Consider the following 14,941-nt stretch of genomic DNA (forward strand, 5'->3'; position numbering starts at 1 on the left):
CATCCTCAGCTGCAGGAGTGCTTCTCTACCAAGATGTAATGGGATACATCCTCAGCTGGAGGAGTGCTTCTCTACCAGGATGTATCGGATACATCCTCAGCTGCCGGAGTGCTTCTCTGCCAGGATGTATCGAATACATCCTCAGCTGCAGGAGTGCTTCTCTACCAGGATGTATGGGATACATCCTCAGCTGCAGGAGTGCTTCTCTACCAGGATGTATGGGATACATCCTCAGCTGCAGGAGTGCTTCTCTACCAGGATGTATGGGATACATCCTCAGCTGCAGGAGTGCTTCTCTACCAGGATGTATGGGATACATCCTCAGCTGCAGGAGTGCTTCTCTACCAAGATGTAATGGGATACATCCTCAGCTGCAGGAGTGCTTCTCTACCAAGATGTAATGGGATACATCCTCAGCTGCCGGAGTGCTTCTCTACTAGGATGTATCAGATACATCCTCAGCTGCAGGAGTGCTTCTCTACCAGGATGTATCGGATACATCCTCAGCTGCAGGAGTGCTTCTCTACCAAGATGTAATGGGATACATCCTCAGCTGCAGGAGTGCTTCTCTACTAGGATGTATCAGATACATCCTCAGCTGCCGGAGTGCTTCTCTGCCAGGATGTATCGAATACATCCTCAGCTGCCGTAGTGCGTCTCTACCAGGATGTATCAGATACATCCTCAGCTGGAGGAGTGCTTCTCTACCAGGATGTATCGGATTTGTCCTTCTACCGAAGTTCTTCTCTACCAGGATGTATTGGATACGTTCTCGACTACAAAAGTGCTTCTCTCCCAGAATGTATCTAATAGGTTCTCAGCTGCAGAAGTGATTCCCTACCAGGATATTTCAGATAAGTCCTCGGCTACGGAAGTGCTTCTCTACTAGGATGTATCAGATACGTGTTCTGCTACTGAAGTGCTTATCGCCCAGGATGTATCTGATAGACTCTCGGCTATGAAAGTGCTTCTCTACTTCGAGTTTTCTGACACATCTTCGGCTACGGAAGTAATTATCTACCAGGACATTAGATACGTTCTCTGCTACAGAAGTACTTCTCTACCAGGATGTCCTGGACACATTCTCGGCTATGGAAGTTCTTTTCTATCAGTATGTATCAGATACTTCCTTGGTTATTGAAGTATTTCTCTCCCTGGACACACAGGATATGTCCTCCGCTGTGGAAGTGATTCTCTTCCAGTATGCATTGGATACTTTCTCGGATATGGAAGTGCTGCTCTCCCAGGATGTATCAGATATGTCCTCGACTATGAAAGTGATATGTTACCATGGCGTAGAAAATACAGGGATAAGGCTTAGGGGTTTATCCCAGGAAGGCCATATCTTGTGGTATGAGTTTTTATCCCAGGAAGGCAAATCCTTTCCCTGTGCCCTAAATGTACATCATAAGGGACACATCGCACTTGATGGAGCCACAGAGGATTTCTTGTGCTGCCATTTGGGCTTGTCCTCGTGGCTTCTAATGTTACAATGTAATTGTCGCAGTGGTCAATATGTATCATCTAGTGGTGGTGACAACCATACAAAGCCATGTTATACAAATGAGGTTGTCGCAGCATCACACACAATGCAGTTCTGCAAAAATGGCAGTGCCCTGATACCGGCCGCTGGCTGGCATTCCCCTGTGGTATAAACGTGCATTTCACCATTTTTTTCCCCTGCCCATGTGCTGTGTTTGCTTTTCATAGACAGCCTAAGAGTTGGTTTAATCCGGACTGCAATAATAGCCGCCTGGGGCCCAGTTATGATCCTGTATCCGGTACGCACCAGGCCAGTCCGGCTCGGTTCCTTGTATCGTTATATGTAATTACCTTGTTTTTCTTGGTAATGACTTGACCTCAGCACATGACAGGCAGTGTATATCTAATATAGGTATATAGTAATCGGAAATGGATCGTAGCATGATAGGTGGTCGGTGGGAAAATAGTGCTGCAAGGAAGAGCTTATTTGAAGGGGTTTTCTAGGTTTATGACAGTGATGACCTCTATACGTCATCAGTATCCGATCGATAGGGATCCAACACTTGTCACTTCCACCACTCAGCCGTTTTCAGTGAACGGAGCTGGAACTATCCTGTAGAGGCCATTCCCATATACCAAGGGTGGGCAATTTTCCCAAGGGGCCACATGAGAAACTGGCACGGCTGTGGAGGGCCGAACCAATCGTCTGAACTTAAAGGGGGCGGTCCAAAACCAAAGGTGAATTTCATATTAAATGTATCTATTCAGTGTAATACGCTAATCTTGTTTTCTAATATACTTCAATGAAAAATTACCTAACCGTACCCTCTACATTCTGACTTTTTTTTTTTTTTGTAACGTCCCATGACATTTTGTTTGAGATTCACCACCAGTGCTTGCTGGGATACTCGAATGAGCTGTCCTCAGGGGGCAGAAGCTGCGGACACTTGCACAGCCTCTGCACCCTCTCTGAAATGAGGCGCCATCAGTGATGTCTGTTTTGGAGACTCGGCTAGTCCTGCTCACCTGATAATGCGTTGTACGTAAATTCTGATGCATACTCAGTATGAGCTTCTTATGCTATATTCCTTTGAATGCACAGTGACAGTGCGCTCCCTGTGCTATATTCCTTTGAATGCACAGTGACAGTGCGCTCCCTTGCTGGCTCTAAGGAGAAGAGATGACCCGGCAGGGACCAATCCAGTCTCTGAAACAGATGACACTTCTATTCATGGTGGGGAAGGCAGCTGTTGCGGTGACCGCAGCCTCTGGCCCCTGATGATGTCCTGTGTGAGTACCCCAAAATGCACTGGGATTCTCAAACAAAATGTCATTGGAAGTTAAAAAAAAACAAAAAAAAAAAAAGCAAGCAGACAGGAAGTTAGAGTAGAGAGGGAAAGGTAGAATTTTTTTAACTGCAATATATTAAAAAAGTGATTACCGTATTTTTTGGACTATAAGACGCACCGGACCGTAAGACGCACACCAAATTTTCAGAAGAAAAATAGGGAAAAAAATTAATGCGTCAAATGAGGGTCCGTCTTACAGTCCGAATTATTCAGCTTACCTGGGGGGTAGGGTGTGATATGGAGCGCTGTTGGAGTGGGGTCACAGGAGGTGGTCTGGCTCATCCCTGGCTGGTGCAGCATGTTCGGTGGTGTGGGGGCTCTGCCATTTTGTGAAAGCCCCCACACACCCATCCTAGGCTGATGGGCGGTGATTTGGCAGATGATCGGTGGTGTGGGGGCTCCGCCGGCATTGGTGGAAATCCCGGAGCCCCCGCACATCCATCTCGGGCTGGTGCGGCACTTTTGTAGGTGATCGGCGGTGCAGGGGCTCCGACGGCGTTTTGTCAAAGGCCGGAGCCCACGCACTTCCATTGATGTAATGCTGAATTGAAAATTGCTGCGCATAGTGAGATCTCGGGACACGAGATATCTTCTCCTGAGATCTCACTCTGCGCATGCGCTGCCTCCGGCGGCCATTTTCCTGAAGCTCAATTCAGCATTCCAGCCTCGGATGGTGTCTCTTGGTAAGTGCATCTGGACCATAAGACGCACCCGCATTTTTCCCCTTAATTCTGCATAATATTAATTTTGTCACTTTTTATAAAAAGCAGATGCTTATGTGATGAAGTTTACATGAGCATATAAAAAAAATCGTTATTTCCATCTAGAAAAATACTGTTTCTCCATCTGTATTGTCATCCGTATGGCATCCATTTTTCAGACATTAGAAGTGAATAAAATTTTAAACAAGAAATACAGTGTCCTGTGTTAGTAATGGAAATTTATTCGTAAAAATCGGATGCTATACGGAAGATTCATATGGGATCCAATTTTTTTAATTTTTGCACACACATTGACTCCAACAGGCGAGTCTGATCCGAAATACAGAAGAGACCCGGTGGCTGCTGTGACATTTCTCACACAGACCTTTTCAAGCTGAAATCTAAATAGCTCAATTCCATAACTTTGCTCCTAGAGCTCTGTCTGAGGTCGGGTTTATTTTGTTTTCATAGACAGCACTTGGACAAATATTACAGTCGTGTGAACATAGCCTGACAATAATTGTTGCAATAAAGCTTACTATAACATGTATTGATCAAGCAATAAATTGGGAACATTGGAAAAAAAGTTTTTCTCCCACCTCTACTCAACTTGCAGAGATCCACATCACATATGGGCAGGAGCTGACAAGCAGGAGGTGGAAATCCTTACAGCAGTCTGTGGAGTGGATGTGATAAGCCACAGATCACAGGGGGAGCACTATGGGGGACTTGACCCTTACCTGTCCTGCACAGGACATACAACAGTACAAGCTGGGAGGTAAGGGTTAGCTCGCATACAATGGTGAGGACTCCAGCCCTCTGGCTGTGAGTGTCAGCGGGCCACACAGGAACACTCAGGGGGCAAGATGTGGCCTGGGGGCCGCAGTTTTCCCAGGCCTGCCGTATACTGATAAAGTATATGGGAGCGGAGCTGCAGTACCTAAGAATGGCCACTACACAATGAACGGAGCTGTGGTGGCTTGGCTTTGCCTGCTGTTTACACCCGACCTCCGCGGGACCTGGATTCAGCTGATCATTGGGTGTGGAGGAGGCATGATTATCCTAAGAATGGTTGCATTAGATGTTTAAACTAGTAGATTTTTGCATCTTCCTAATCTAGTTTAAAGTCTGAAAGATGCCTCATTGTTGAAGTGCAAGCTCCTGTCCCACGTCTCGACAGCACCTATTTTGGTTTATGACCCATATGGTGCAGAGTTTACCTTGTGAGCAGGTGGCCAGAGCTGTGTGCCGATTACCCAATATAACAACTGATGTATATACACTGAAGGGGGCTGGCTTAGATATTGAAATGGGTGGTCAGCCTTCCCTTTTCAGGCACAGCATCAATACTCTTTCCTGTATTTGACAAAAGTTGGGAGACGACTTGCATAACTTTCACCATAACTTTTTTTTTTTTGTACAGCTGGGCAACCACTTTTGCTGTCCGTGCGACACATACTGGTGCCTGAGAAAAGAAGTACAGTTCACTCTGATCCCAGGTGCCAGCTGCTGAAGGCAGCTCTGATCATTGTCGCCCGGTCTCCCTGAGATCAGCACGACCAGGAGACAATGATGGGCGTTGTATTCAGCATCCCCTGTATGCCTCCCGTGTGAAATAAAGAATTAAATTAAAAAAAAAAACAAGACTTACGCCATTTCTGGTGTGGGTAAGCGTTGGTAGCCTGAGGGGCAACATCCATGACCCCTTCCCAGGCTATTAATATCAACCCACAGTTTTGTGTTTAGCCTTTGCCGGTTTGAATTTATAGGGGGACCCTACGTCTTTTTATTGGGTTCCCCCGTAAAATGCTAAGCAAATAGCTGTGAACTGTTAATAACAGCCTGGAAACCTGTTGGGATATTTCTTCTTTTCCCAGATTATTAACATCAGCCCCCAGCTGTCGGCTTTCCCTCTGCTGGTTATGATAATTGTGCTGGAGCCAACGCCGTTTTTTAATTTAATGAGATAACTAACCGCTTTATCGAGAGCTTCTCAATAGGGTAAAGACAATATGGCTACTACTGCAAGACTCCTCCAGCTTTCGCTGTATTGTGGTCAGTGGGACATCTCTTCTCCCCAGATGCCGCTCGTCTTCACCGGCCAGGTAAACAATGGATTGTGAGTCACCGGCTCAGAATGAGGTTTCTGTGTCATGGTCGGGAAGACGTTCACTTCTGTAGGAGATTGAAAAGCGCCCATTATCGGCCTGGCTACGTCATGCCCCATTTTGTGCACTTTGTAGGTCGGCGCAGGAATGATCCAGAAGACCCCAAGGGCGAAAGTATATGTATTATAATTACGGAGGTCGCAATTGAAGTTTCCGTAGCCCGATGTATATCTAAGTTTGAGGCGACCCTTTGCGCCTGACATGAAGGTCACGATGTTCCCATCTAATGGTCGTCAATGTTGGGGGGGCATGAACCGCGCGACACAATAATCACCAAAAAAAAAAATCCCTTTACCTGGGACAGACTTGTTTCTAAAGAAAAATTTGTAGAAAAGGACGAAATGTTCTCAGCAGACAAGTTCCTATTAATCGATGCAACACATTTTTTCGGCCCCCATTATATAAATGCTCAGTGTTGTATGTCGGCCCCTTATATAAGGAAGCTGAATCACTGTTTGTGTCCCGGCCTTTCAGAAAGCGTAAAAAAAAATAAAAAAAAAATTGAGAAAATAATGAAAGTCTGTAATGTAGGTTAACCTGGCGTGACGCCCTGAGAATAAGGTCACTGTGCCACTCAGCGCCGCCCGCATCCTGTTCATTGTCTCTGAGCGTCCTTTGTTATTCCCCCAACATTCTCATAAAAGTAATAAATTCTCTGTAAATATCCAAAAGACTGACCGGCACCTCCAAACCGAACCAGACCAGTGTGACCAGCTGGGATGACCACCGAGTCCACAGAGAGCCTCCATATTTGACCTATTTTCCATAGCAGTAGTGCCGTTCCAGTCTCCCATACTCAATGTTAGCAGATTATAGCGGTTCAGAGGGCAGCTGGGTGTTTCCAGCTTTAATTCTCCGTAGCGGAGCCGCCACCTGCGCTTCGCGACCGCGATCACCTCCTACTCGTCTTCACTATCAGACCTCGCTGGCAGAAGAGACCTGGGCATCTCTTAGGCTTCATTGTCTATCTCTAATGGAGTAATATATGGTGTCACACTGTCGAGGAGTGAGGTGCTGGTGGAATCGGCTGTAAAGCCCTCGACTCGAGACGATCACAATTCACGGCATACTCCTGGGTTTATGGTGAAAAAGTTCATTACTGACTAGAAACCTCATTGTCGATCCCATAGGAAAATCCTTCTCCTTTCCTAACATTAATATGATACCTTGCTCTGCTACCTTCAGAAAACAGCGACTTGATGATTAAGTCCCTGGATGGGTGGAAACATCTATTATGATTTTCATTCACCTTTCTGTATCAACGTTTGACCTGCTCCCATTATTGTTTTCTTTGCTCTACCATTAGACATGAAGAAACTGGTGAAAACATGTAATTCAGACCCCTATACTTCTCACCTTACTACGGCAGAGCAACAGGCCAGGAAAAATCGCTCCCACTTAGAATTTGGGGTTGACTTTTCATTGGCATAGGGGTGCTGGGTTTTTATCTAATGTGTATATATATTACACGTAATGCATTCACCCTGAGTTACTGCTGGTGCAGTCACTGTGTACAGTCATGGCCAAAAGTTTTGAGAATGACACAAATATTAATTTTTACAAAGTCTACTGCTTCATTTTTTCTAATGGCAATTTGCATATACTCCAGAATGTTATAAAGAGTGATCAGCTTAACAGCAATTACTTGCAAAGTCAATATTTGCCTAGAAAATGAACTTTATCCCCCAAAACACATTTCAACATCATTGCAGCCCTGCCTTAAAAGGACCAGCTAACATCGTTTGTGATTGCTCCATTAACACAGGTGTGAGTGTTGATGAGGACAGGGCTGGAGATCAATCTGTCATGATTAAGTAAGAATGACACCACTGGACACTTTAACCTCTTCCCGACCGCCCACTGTAGATAAACATTGGCGCTTGCTGGGCTTTGTGCAGCGCCGACGTTTATCTACTGTCGGCGGTTTTGTGCCCCCCGGGACCCCCACATACCTTACAACGCGGGGATCCCGGTGCACAATGCATGCTGGGACCCCCGATGTCATCGAGACCTGATTGGTTCAGGTCCTGATGACATCAGCGTCACAGCAGCCAATGGGAGCAATCGCTGGGAAAGCTGCTTGTTTCCCGGCGATCTCACTCATTGTAACGCGGCTTCTCCTCTGATCTAACACTGACAGATGATCAGAGGTGAAGCAGCGTTACTGTGTGACTAGATCGCTGCCTGGCACAGCTGTGCCAGGCAGCGATCTTGTCACACAGTAACGCTGCTTCACCTCTGCTCATCTGTCATTGTGAGATCAGAGGAGAAGTCGCGTTATTATGTGCCAGGCAGCGATCTTGTCACATAGTAACGCTGCTTCTCCTCTGATCATCTGTCAGTGTGAGATCAGAGGAGAAGTCGCGTTACTATGAGTCAGATCGCAGGGCAGCGATCTTGTCACAAAAATAAAAAAAGTAAAGAAAAAAAAAGCAGGTACACAGGTTAGGGCTAGGGTTAGGGCTGGGATTAAGGTTATGGGTGTGTTGGTGTTAGGTTTGTGGTTAGGGTTATGGTTAGGGCTGAGATTAGGGTTAGGGGTGTGTTGGGGTTAGGGTTGGAATTAGAATTGGGGGTTTCCACTGTTTAGGTACATCAGGGGCTCTGTAAATGCAATATGACGCCCGCAGACCATTCCATCAGAGTCTGCATTTCAGAACGTCACTACTTCCCTTCCGATCTCTGCCATGCGCCCAAACAGTAGTTTTATCCCACATATGGGGTACCAGCATACTCAGGACAAATTGGACAACTCCTCTTAGGGTCCAATTTCTCCTGTTACCCTTGTGAAAATAAAAATTGGGGGCTAAAAGATCATTTTTGTGGAAAAAAAATGATTTTTTTATTTTCACACCTCTACATTATAAACTTTACTGAAACACTTGGGGGTTCAAAGTGCTCACCACACATCTAGATAAGTTCCTTGGGGGATCTAGTTTCCAAAATGGGGTCACTTGTGGGGGATTTCCACTGTTTAGGTAAATCAGGGGCTCTGCAAACATGACATGACACCCGCAGACCATTCCATCAAAGTCTGCATTTCAGAACGTCACTACTTCCCTTCCGAGCCCCACCGTGTGCCCAAACAGTAGTTTTCTCCCACATATAGGGTACCAACGTACTCAGGACAAATTGGACAACAACTTTTGGGGTCCAATTTCTCTTGTTACCCTTTGGAAAATAAAAATTGGAGGCTAAAAGATCATTTTTGTGGAAAAAAAATGATTTTTTTTATTTTCACGGCTCTACATTATAAACTTTAGTGAAACACTTGGGGGTTCAAAGTGATCACCACACATCTAGATAAGTCCCTTGGGGGGGTCTAATTTCCAAAATGGGGTCACTTGTGGGGGGTTTCCACTGTTTAGGTACATCAGGGGCTCTCCAAATGCGACATGTCATCCGATCTCAATTCCAGCCAATTCTGCATTGAAAAAGTCAAACGGCGCTCCTTCCGTTCTGAGCTCTGCCGTGTGCTCAATCAGTGGTTTAGCCCCACATACGGGGTATTGGCGTATTCGGGAGAAAGTGCACAAAAAATTTTGTGGTTCATTTTCTCTTTTTACACTTGTGAAAATAAAAAAAAATGGTTTTGAAGTAAAATGTTTGTGAAAAAAAGTTAAATGTTTATTTTTTCCTTTCATATTCCATTCATTCATGTGAAGCACCTGAAGGGTTAATAAACTTCTTGAATGTGGTTTTGAGTACATTGAGAGGTGCAGTTTTTAGAATGGTGTCACTTTTGGGTATTTTCTGTCATATAGACCCCTCAAACTTCAAATGTGAGGTGGTCCCTAAAAAAAAATGGTGTTGCAAATTTTGTTGTGAAAATGAGAAATCGCTGGTCAACTTTTAACCCTTATAACTTCCTAAAAAAAAAAATAAAATTATGTTTCCAAAATTGTGCAGATGTAAAGTAGACATGTGGGAAATGTTATTTATTAACTATTTTGTGCGATATCACTCTCTGATTTAAGGGCATAAAAATTGAAAGTTTGAAAATTGCAAAATTTTCTAAATTTTCGCCAAATTTTGATATTTTTTTTTTAACAAATAAGCGCAGATCATATCTAAAAATTTTTACAACCATCATGAAGTACAATATGTCATGAGAAAACAATGTCAGAATCAGTAGGATCCGTTGAAGCGTTCTAGAGTTATGACCTCATAAAGTGACACTGGTCAGAATTGAAAAAATTGGCCCGGTCACGAAGGCAAAAACAGGCTCGGGTGCGAAGGGGTTAAAAGGAGGCTGGTGCTTGGCATCATTGTTTCTCTTCTGTTAACCATGGTTATCTCTAAAGAAACACGTGCAGTCATCATTGCACTGCACAAAAATGGCCTAACAGGGAAGAGTATCGCAGCTAGAAAGATTGCACCTCAGTCAACAATCTATCGCATCATCAAGAACTTCAAGGAGAGAGGTTCCCTTGTTGCCAAAAAGGCTCCAGGGCGCCCAAAAAAGACCAGCAAGCGCCAGGACCGTCTCTTAAAAGTGTTTCAGCTGCGGGATCGGGCTACCAGCAGTGCAGAGCTTGCTCAGGAATGGCAGCAGGCAGGTGTGAGTGCATCTGCACGCACTGTGAGGCGCAGACTCTTGGAGCAAGGCCTGGTCTCAAGGAGGGCAGCAAAGAAGCCACTTCTCTCCAGGAAAAACATCATGGACAGACTGATATTCTGCAAGAGGTACAGGGAGTGGACTGCTGAGGACTGGGGTAAAGTCATTTTCTCTGATGAATCCCCTTTTCGATTGTTTGGGACATCTGGAAAACGGCTTATTCGGAGAAGACCAGGTGAGCGCTACCACCAGTCTTGTCTCATGCCAAATGTCAAGCATCCTGAAACCATTCATGTGTGGGGTGGCTTCTCAGCCAAGGGAATGGGCTCTCTCTCAGTCTTGCCTAAAAACACAGCCATGAATAAAGAATGGTACCAGAATGTCCTCCAAGAGCAACTTCTCCCAACCGTCCAAGAGCAGTTTGGCGATCAACAATGCCTTTTTCAACATGATGGAGCACCTTGCCATAAAGCAAAGGTGATAGCTAAATGGCTCAGGGAACAAAACATAGAGATTTTGGGACCATGGCCTGGAAACTCCCCAGATCTTAATCCCATTGAGAACTTGTGGTCAATCATCAAGAGACGGGTGGACAAACAAAAACCTTCAAATTCAGACAAAATAAAAGCATTGATTTTGCAGGAATGGACTGCTATCAGTCAGGATTTGATCCAGAAGTTGATTGAGAGCATGCCAGGGAGAATTGCTGAGGTCCTGAAGAAGAAGGGTCAACACTGCAAATATTGACTTGCTGCATTAACTCATTCTAACTGTCAATATAACCTTTTGCTACTCATAATATGATTGCAATTATATTTCTGTATGTGATAAAAACATCTGACAAACACACATAAAAACCAGAGGGCAGCAGATCATGTGAAAATATAATATTTGTGTCATTCTCAAAACTTTTGGCCATGACTGTACATACATTACATTACTGATCCTGAGTTACATCCTATATTATACTCCAGAGCTGCACTCACTATTCTGCTGGTGCAGTCACTGTGTACATACATTACATTACTGATCCTGAGTTACATCCTATATTATACTCCAGAGCTGCACTCACTATTCTGCTGGTGCAGTCACTGTGTACATACATTACATTACTGATCCTGAGTTACATCCTGTATTATACTCCAGAGCTGCACTCACTATTCTGCTGGGGCAGTCACTGTGTACATACATTACATTACTGATCCTGAGTTATATCCTGTATTATACTCCAGAGCTGCACTCACTATTCTGCTGGGGCAGTCACTGTGTACATACATTACATTACTGATCCTGAGTTATATCCTGTATTATACCCCAGAGCTGCACTCACTATTCTGCTGGTGCAGTCACTGTGTACATACATTACTGATCCTTAGTTACTTCCTGTATTATACTCCAGGGCTGCACTCACTAGTCTGCTGGTGCAGACACCGTGTACATACATTACTGATCCTGCGTTACATCCTGTATTATACCCCAGAGCTGCCCTCACTATTCTGCTGGTGCAGTCACTGTGTACATACATTACTGATCCTGAGTTACTTCCTGTATTATACTCCAGGGCTGCACTCACTATTCTGCTGGTGCAGTCACTGTGTACATACATTACATTACTGATCCTGAGTTACATCCTGTATTATACTCCAGGGCTGCACTCACTATTCTGTTGGTGCAGTCACTGTGTACATACATTACATTACTGATCCTGAGTTACTTCCTGTATTAAACTCCAGGGCTGCACTTACTATTCTGCTGGTGCAGTCACTGTGTACTTGCATTACATTACTGATCCTGAGTTACCTCCTGTATTATACTCCAGAGCTGCACTCACTATTCTGCTGGTGCAGTCACTGTGTACATACATTACTGATCCTGAGTTACTTCCTGTATTATACTCCAGGGCTGCACTCACTATTCTGCTGGTGCAGTCACTGTGTACATACATTACATTACTGATCCTGAGTTATATCCTGTATTATACTCCAGAGCTGCACTCTCTATTCTGCTGGGGCAGTCACTGTGTACATTACATTACTGATCCTGAGTTACCTCCTGTATTATACTCCAGAGCTGCACTCACTATTCTGCTGGTGCAGTCACTGTGTACATACATTACTGATCCTGAGTTACATCCTGTATTATACTCCAGGGCTGCACTCACTATTCTGCTGGGGCAGTCACTGTGTACATACATTACATTACTGATCCTGAGTTATATCCTGTATTATACTCCAGAGCTGCACTCTCTATTCTGCTGGGGCAGTCACTGTGTACATTACATTACTGATCCTGAGTTACACCCTGTATTATACCCCAGAGCTGCACTCACTATTCTGCTGGTGCAGTCCCTGTGTACATACATTACATTACTTATCCTGAGTTACATCCTGTATTATACTCCAGAGCTGCACTCACTATTCTGCTGGGGCAGTCCCTGTGTACATACATTATTCACCCAGCAGCTGGATAAAGAAGAGCTGGTGTTCTTTCTGTCACAAGGTGAAGTAAATGGGAAGTTGGTGGAGGGGGTCTCATCGTGTTATCCTCTGGCATCAGTGCAGATCGTGCGTGCCCCCAGAGCAAGATGCGCTTTACATTGCGCACATGACTGAGGACCGACGCCGCAGCTGATCATGCATAATGCATAGTCCGTGTCACATCTCCCTACAGCGCCGAGAGTGCACTGACACCGTAATGTCTGTGACATCGTAGCCTTTCTACCTGCTCCTTAACTCCTTCATGGAAAAGCAATTTCTCTTACTATTTTTTTTTTTCTTTTTTTCCTTCCTTTTTTTAAGACATAACTTGTACTGTAAGACTGGAGGAAAAAAAAATTGAATGAAAAAAAAAAATTAAATGAGCAAATAAAACATAATTCCCTCATACTTTTTTATTTTTAAAAGCCTTTTTTTACTTTATTTTTAAGCAGTGGACATGGTTATGGTGTAATACATCCTTTCACCTGTGGAGGAGCTGCAGGGACGCTGCACGCCTGATGCTGAATGCTCTAGTTAATCACTGGAGATGTAATGATAATGTTATCTTATTAGGGGACCCTTCAAATAATTTTTTTTTTTTTTGTAGGATTTGCCTCGGTCATTTATAGGACCATGGCTACGTGAGCGTCGTGTCCCTATTTATGACCCCCCCCCCATGCACAAATGCACAACTCTCATCACAGCCATGTCATGTCAGACTCAAATTCTCTTCACTTTTGTTTTCTGTCCCCATCTTTCTTTTTCAAGGGCCACTTTACATGTATTACGCTACGACGCATCTGGTTACCAGGCCCTTGTGTTTCTGACGGGAGCGTTAAGTACAAGCTTCCCTGGTTCCAGCGACTACAGAGGTAATTACGCAGAATAACAAGCCTCCTCATCAGTAATAACAGCGGCTTAGGCCGCACGCTCTGCAAAAACACCGCATTAGAGAGCGTAACCCATCCCTCCCTCGCCGGCAGGAGTTAGAAGAGCAAAAAGGGAGAATTGGCTAGATCTGATCCCGGGCAGGCTGGCCGGGTGAGCTGTATTGCCAGGATTTTATGTCCATGTAGCATGTAGAAAAAGAGTGGCACTCACCGTCCTTAAAATTTCACTTTATTTTGGCAATTTTTAAAACCTCCAGGTCAGGAGAGTTGTTAGTGGAACAGAGAGCTGGGACCGAGGATTTTATGTATGCTCTCATTGTGACACTGGGTTACGCCAGGAAGAGAGGTAAAATATATGACCCTCTCGAAACACATGGGTCTTCTCACCGCTTTGGAAAACATATTGTATTGGTGGCCACAAGGCTGCGAATTTATGATCTGTGGGGGTCCAACTGGTTAAGCCCTGGCACATCAGGAAAAAGAAGAACCCACCCAGCCGGGACCAGAGAGAACTCTGATTCAGCAGGTTTAGCTCCTCAGAGGCGTGGCCTCTATCTTACCTCCCTCCCCCGCAGAACACAATTACCGGGTGTGGATTTATTTCCATTGGATCCAATGAAGTCGGTCAGATCTGCCAGCTTTGCCTGTCAGCTTTATACTGACAGGTGCAAAAAAAAAATATCCGCATTAAAGAAAACAATAAATGATCTAAAAAATATTTTAAAAAAAAATTCCCTTTTAAAAACTGCAATATGGGATAAAAATGTAACATGGGCAAAAAAAACCCTAAATATAATAGTTATTGCCACAGCCGTAATGATGTAAGCCATAAGGCTGGGACTGTTCTATACGGTAAAAAATGGCAAAATTGCTACTAAGAAACTAAAACAGATAGTGCTCAAAAAGTCATTTGTAGCCAAAAATCGGGCCAATCACAGATAGCCTATGATCCTCAGAGAATAGTAATTCAAAAACTTAAATTTAAAAAAAAAAATGCTTAAGCCTGCAAAGGGTTAAGAAGGTGAGTAAACGCAGTACCAGACCCAGCCACTCTCATGCATGGCGCTGTTTATGAAGTGGCACTTTCATTTTCCTGATCCTGAGAGGGTGCAATGAAATTAGTCTGCCGGAGCCGCTTTTGCATTGGAGGACCTGACCTAGCCTTTACGTTCAGTGATCACAGTGTAATTCTTTATTTCACCTGCGGAGGTGCTGCAGGGATTTTGCACCATGTTTTGATACCGTCAGGTTCTTGTATAAGACTGGTGTCCCAGTGATTTGCATGGTTCCCAAGGTCAGGTAGAAGTGACTTTGAT

The 14,941-nt window shown here is 44.4% G+C and overlaps 1 protein-coding gene across 7 annotated transcripts in view; it reads left to right on the forward strand.

Annotated features, from left to right (window-relative positions):
- The window catches only part of PEMT (phosphatidylethanolamine N-methyltransferase), a 68,242-nt gene that overhangs the window by 32,359 nt on the left and 20,942 nt on the right, over positions 1-14,941 (forward strand). For 3 of the 7 annotated variants that reach the window (XM_073558502.1, XM_073558504.1, XM_073558505.1), the window contains one exon: positions 13,504-13,607. The exons of the other annotated variants lie outside the window; for them this stretch is intronic. In XM_073558502.1, the coding sequence (XP_073414603.1) occupies positions 13,504-13,607 (104 nt within the window). The remainder of the gene's footprint in view (positions 1-13,503; positions 13,608-14,941) is intronic. 7 annotated transcript variants of the gene reach the window in all.

This window comes from Dendrobates tinctorius, unplaced genomic scaffold (assembly GCF_039654945.1).
Source record: "Dendrobates tinctorius isolate UK_male_01 unplaced genomic scaffold, ASM3965494v1 ptg000257l, whole genome shotgun sequence".
In the NCBI taxonomy this organism is placed as follows: Eukaryota; Metazoa; Chordata; class Amphibia; order Anura; family Dendrobatidae; genus Dendrobates; species Dendrobates tinctorius.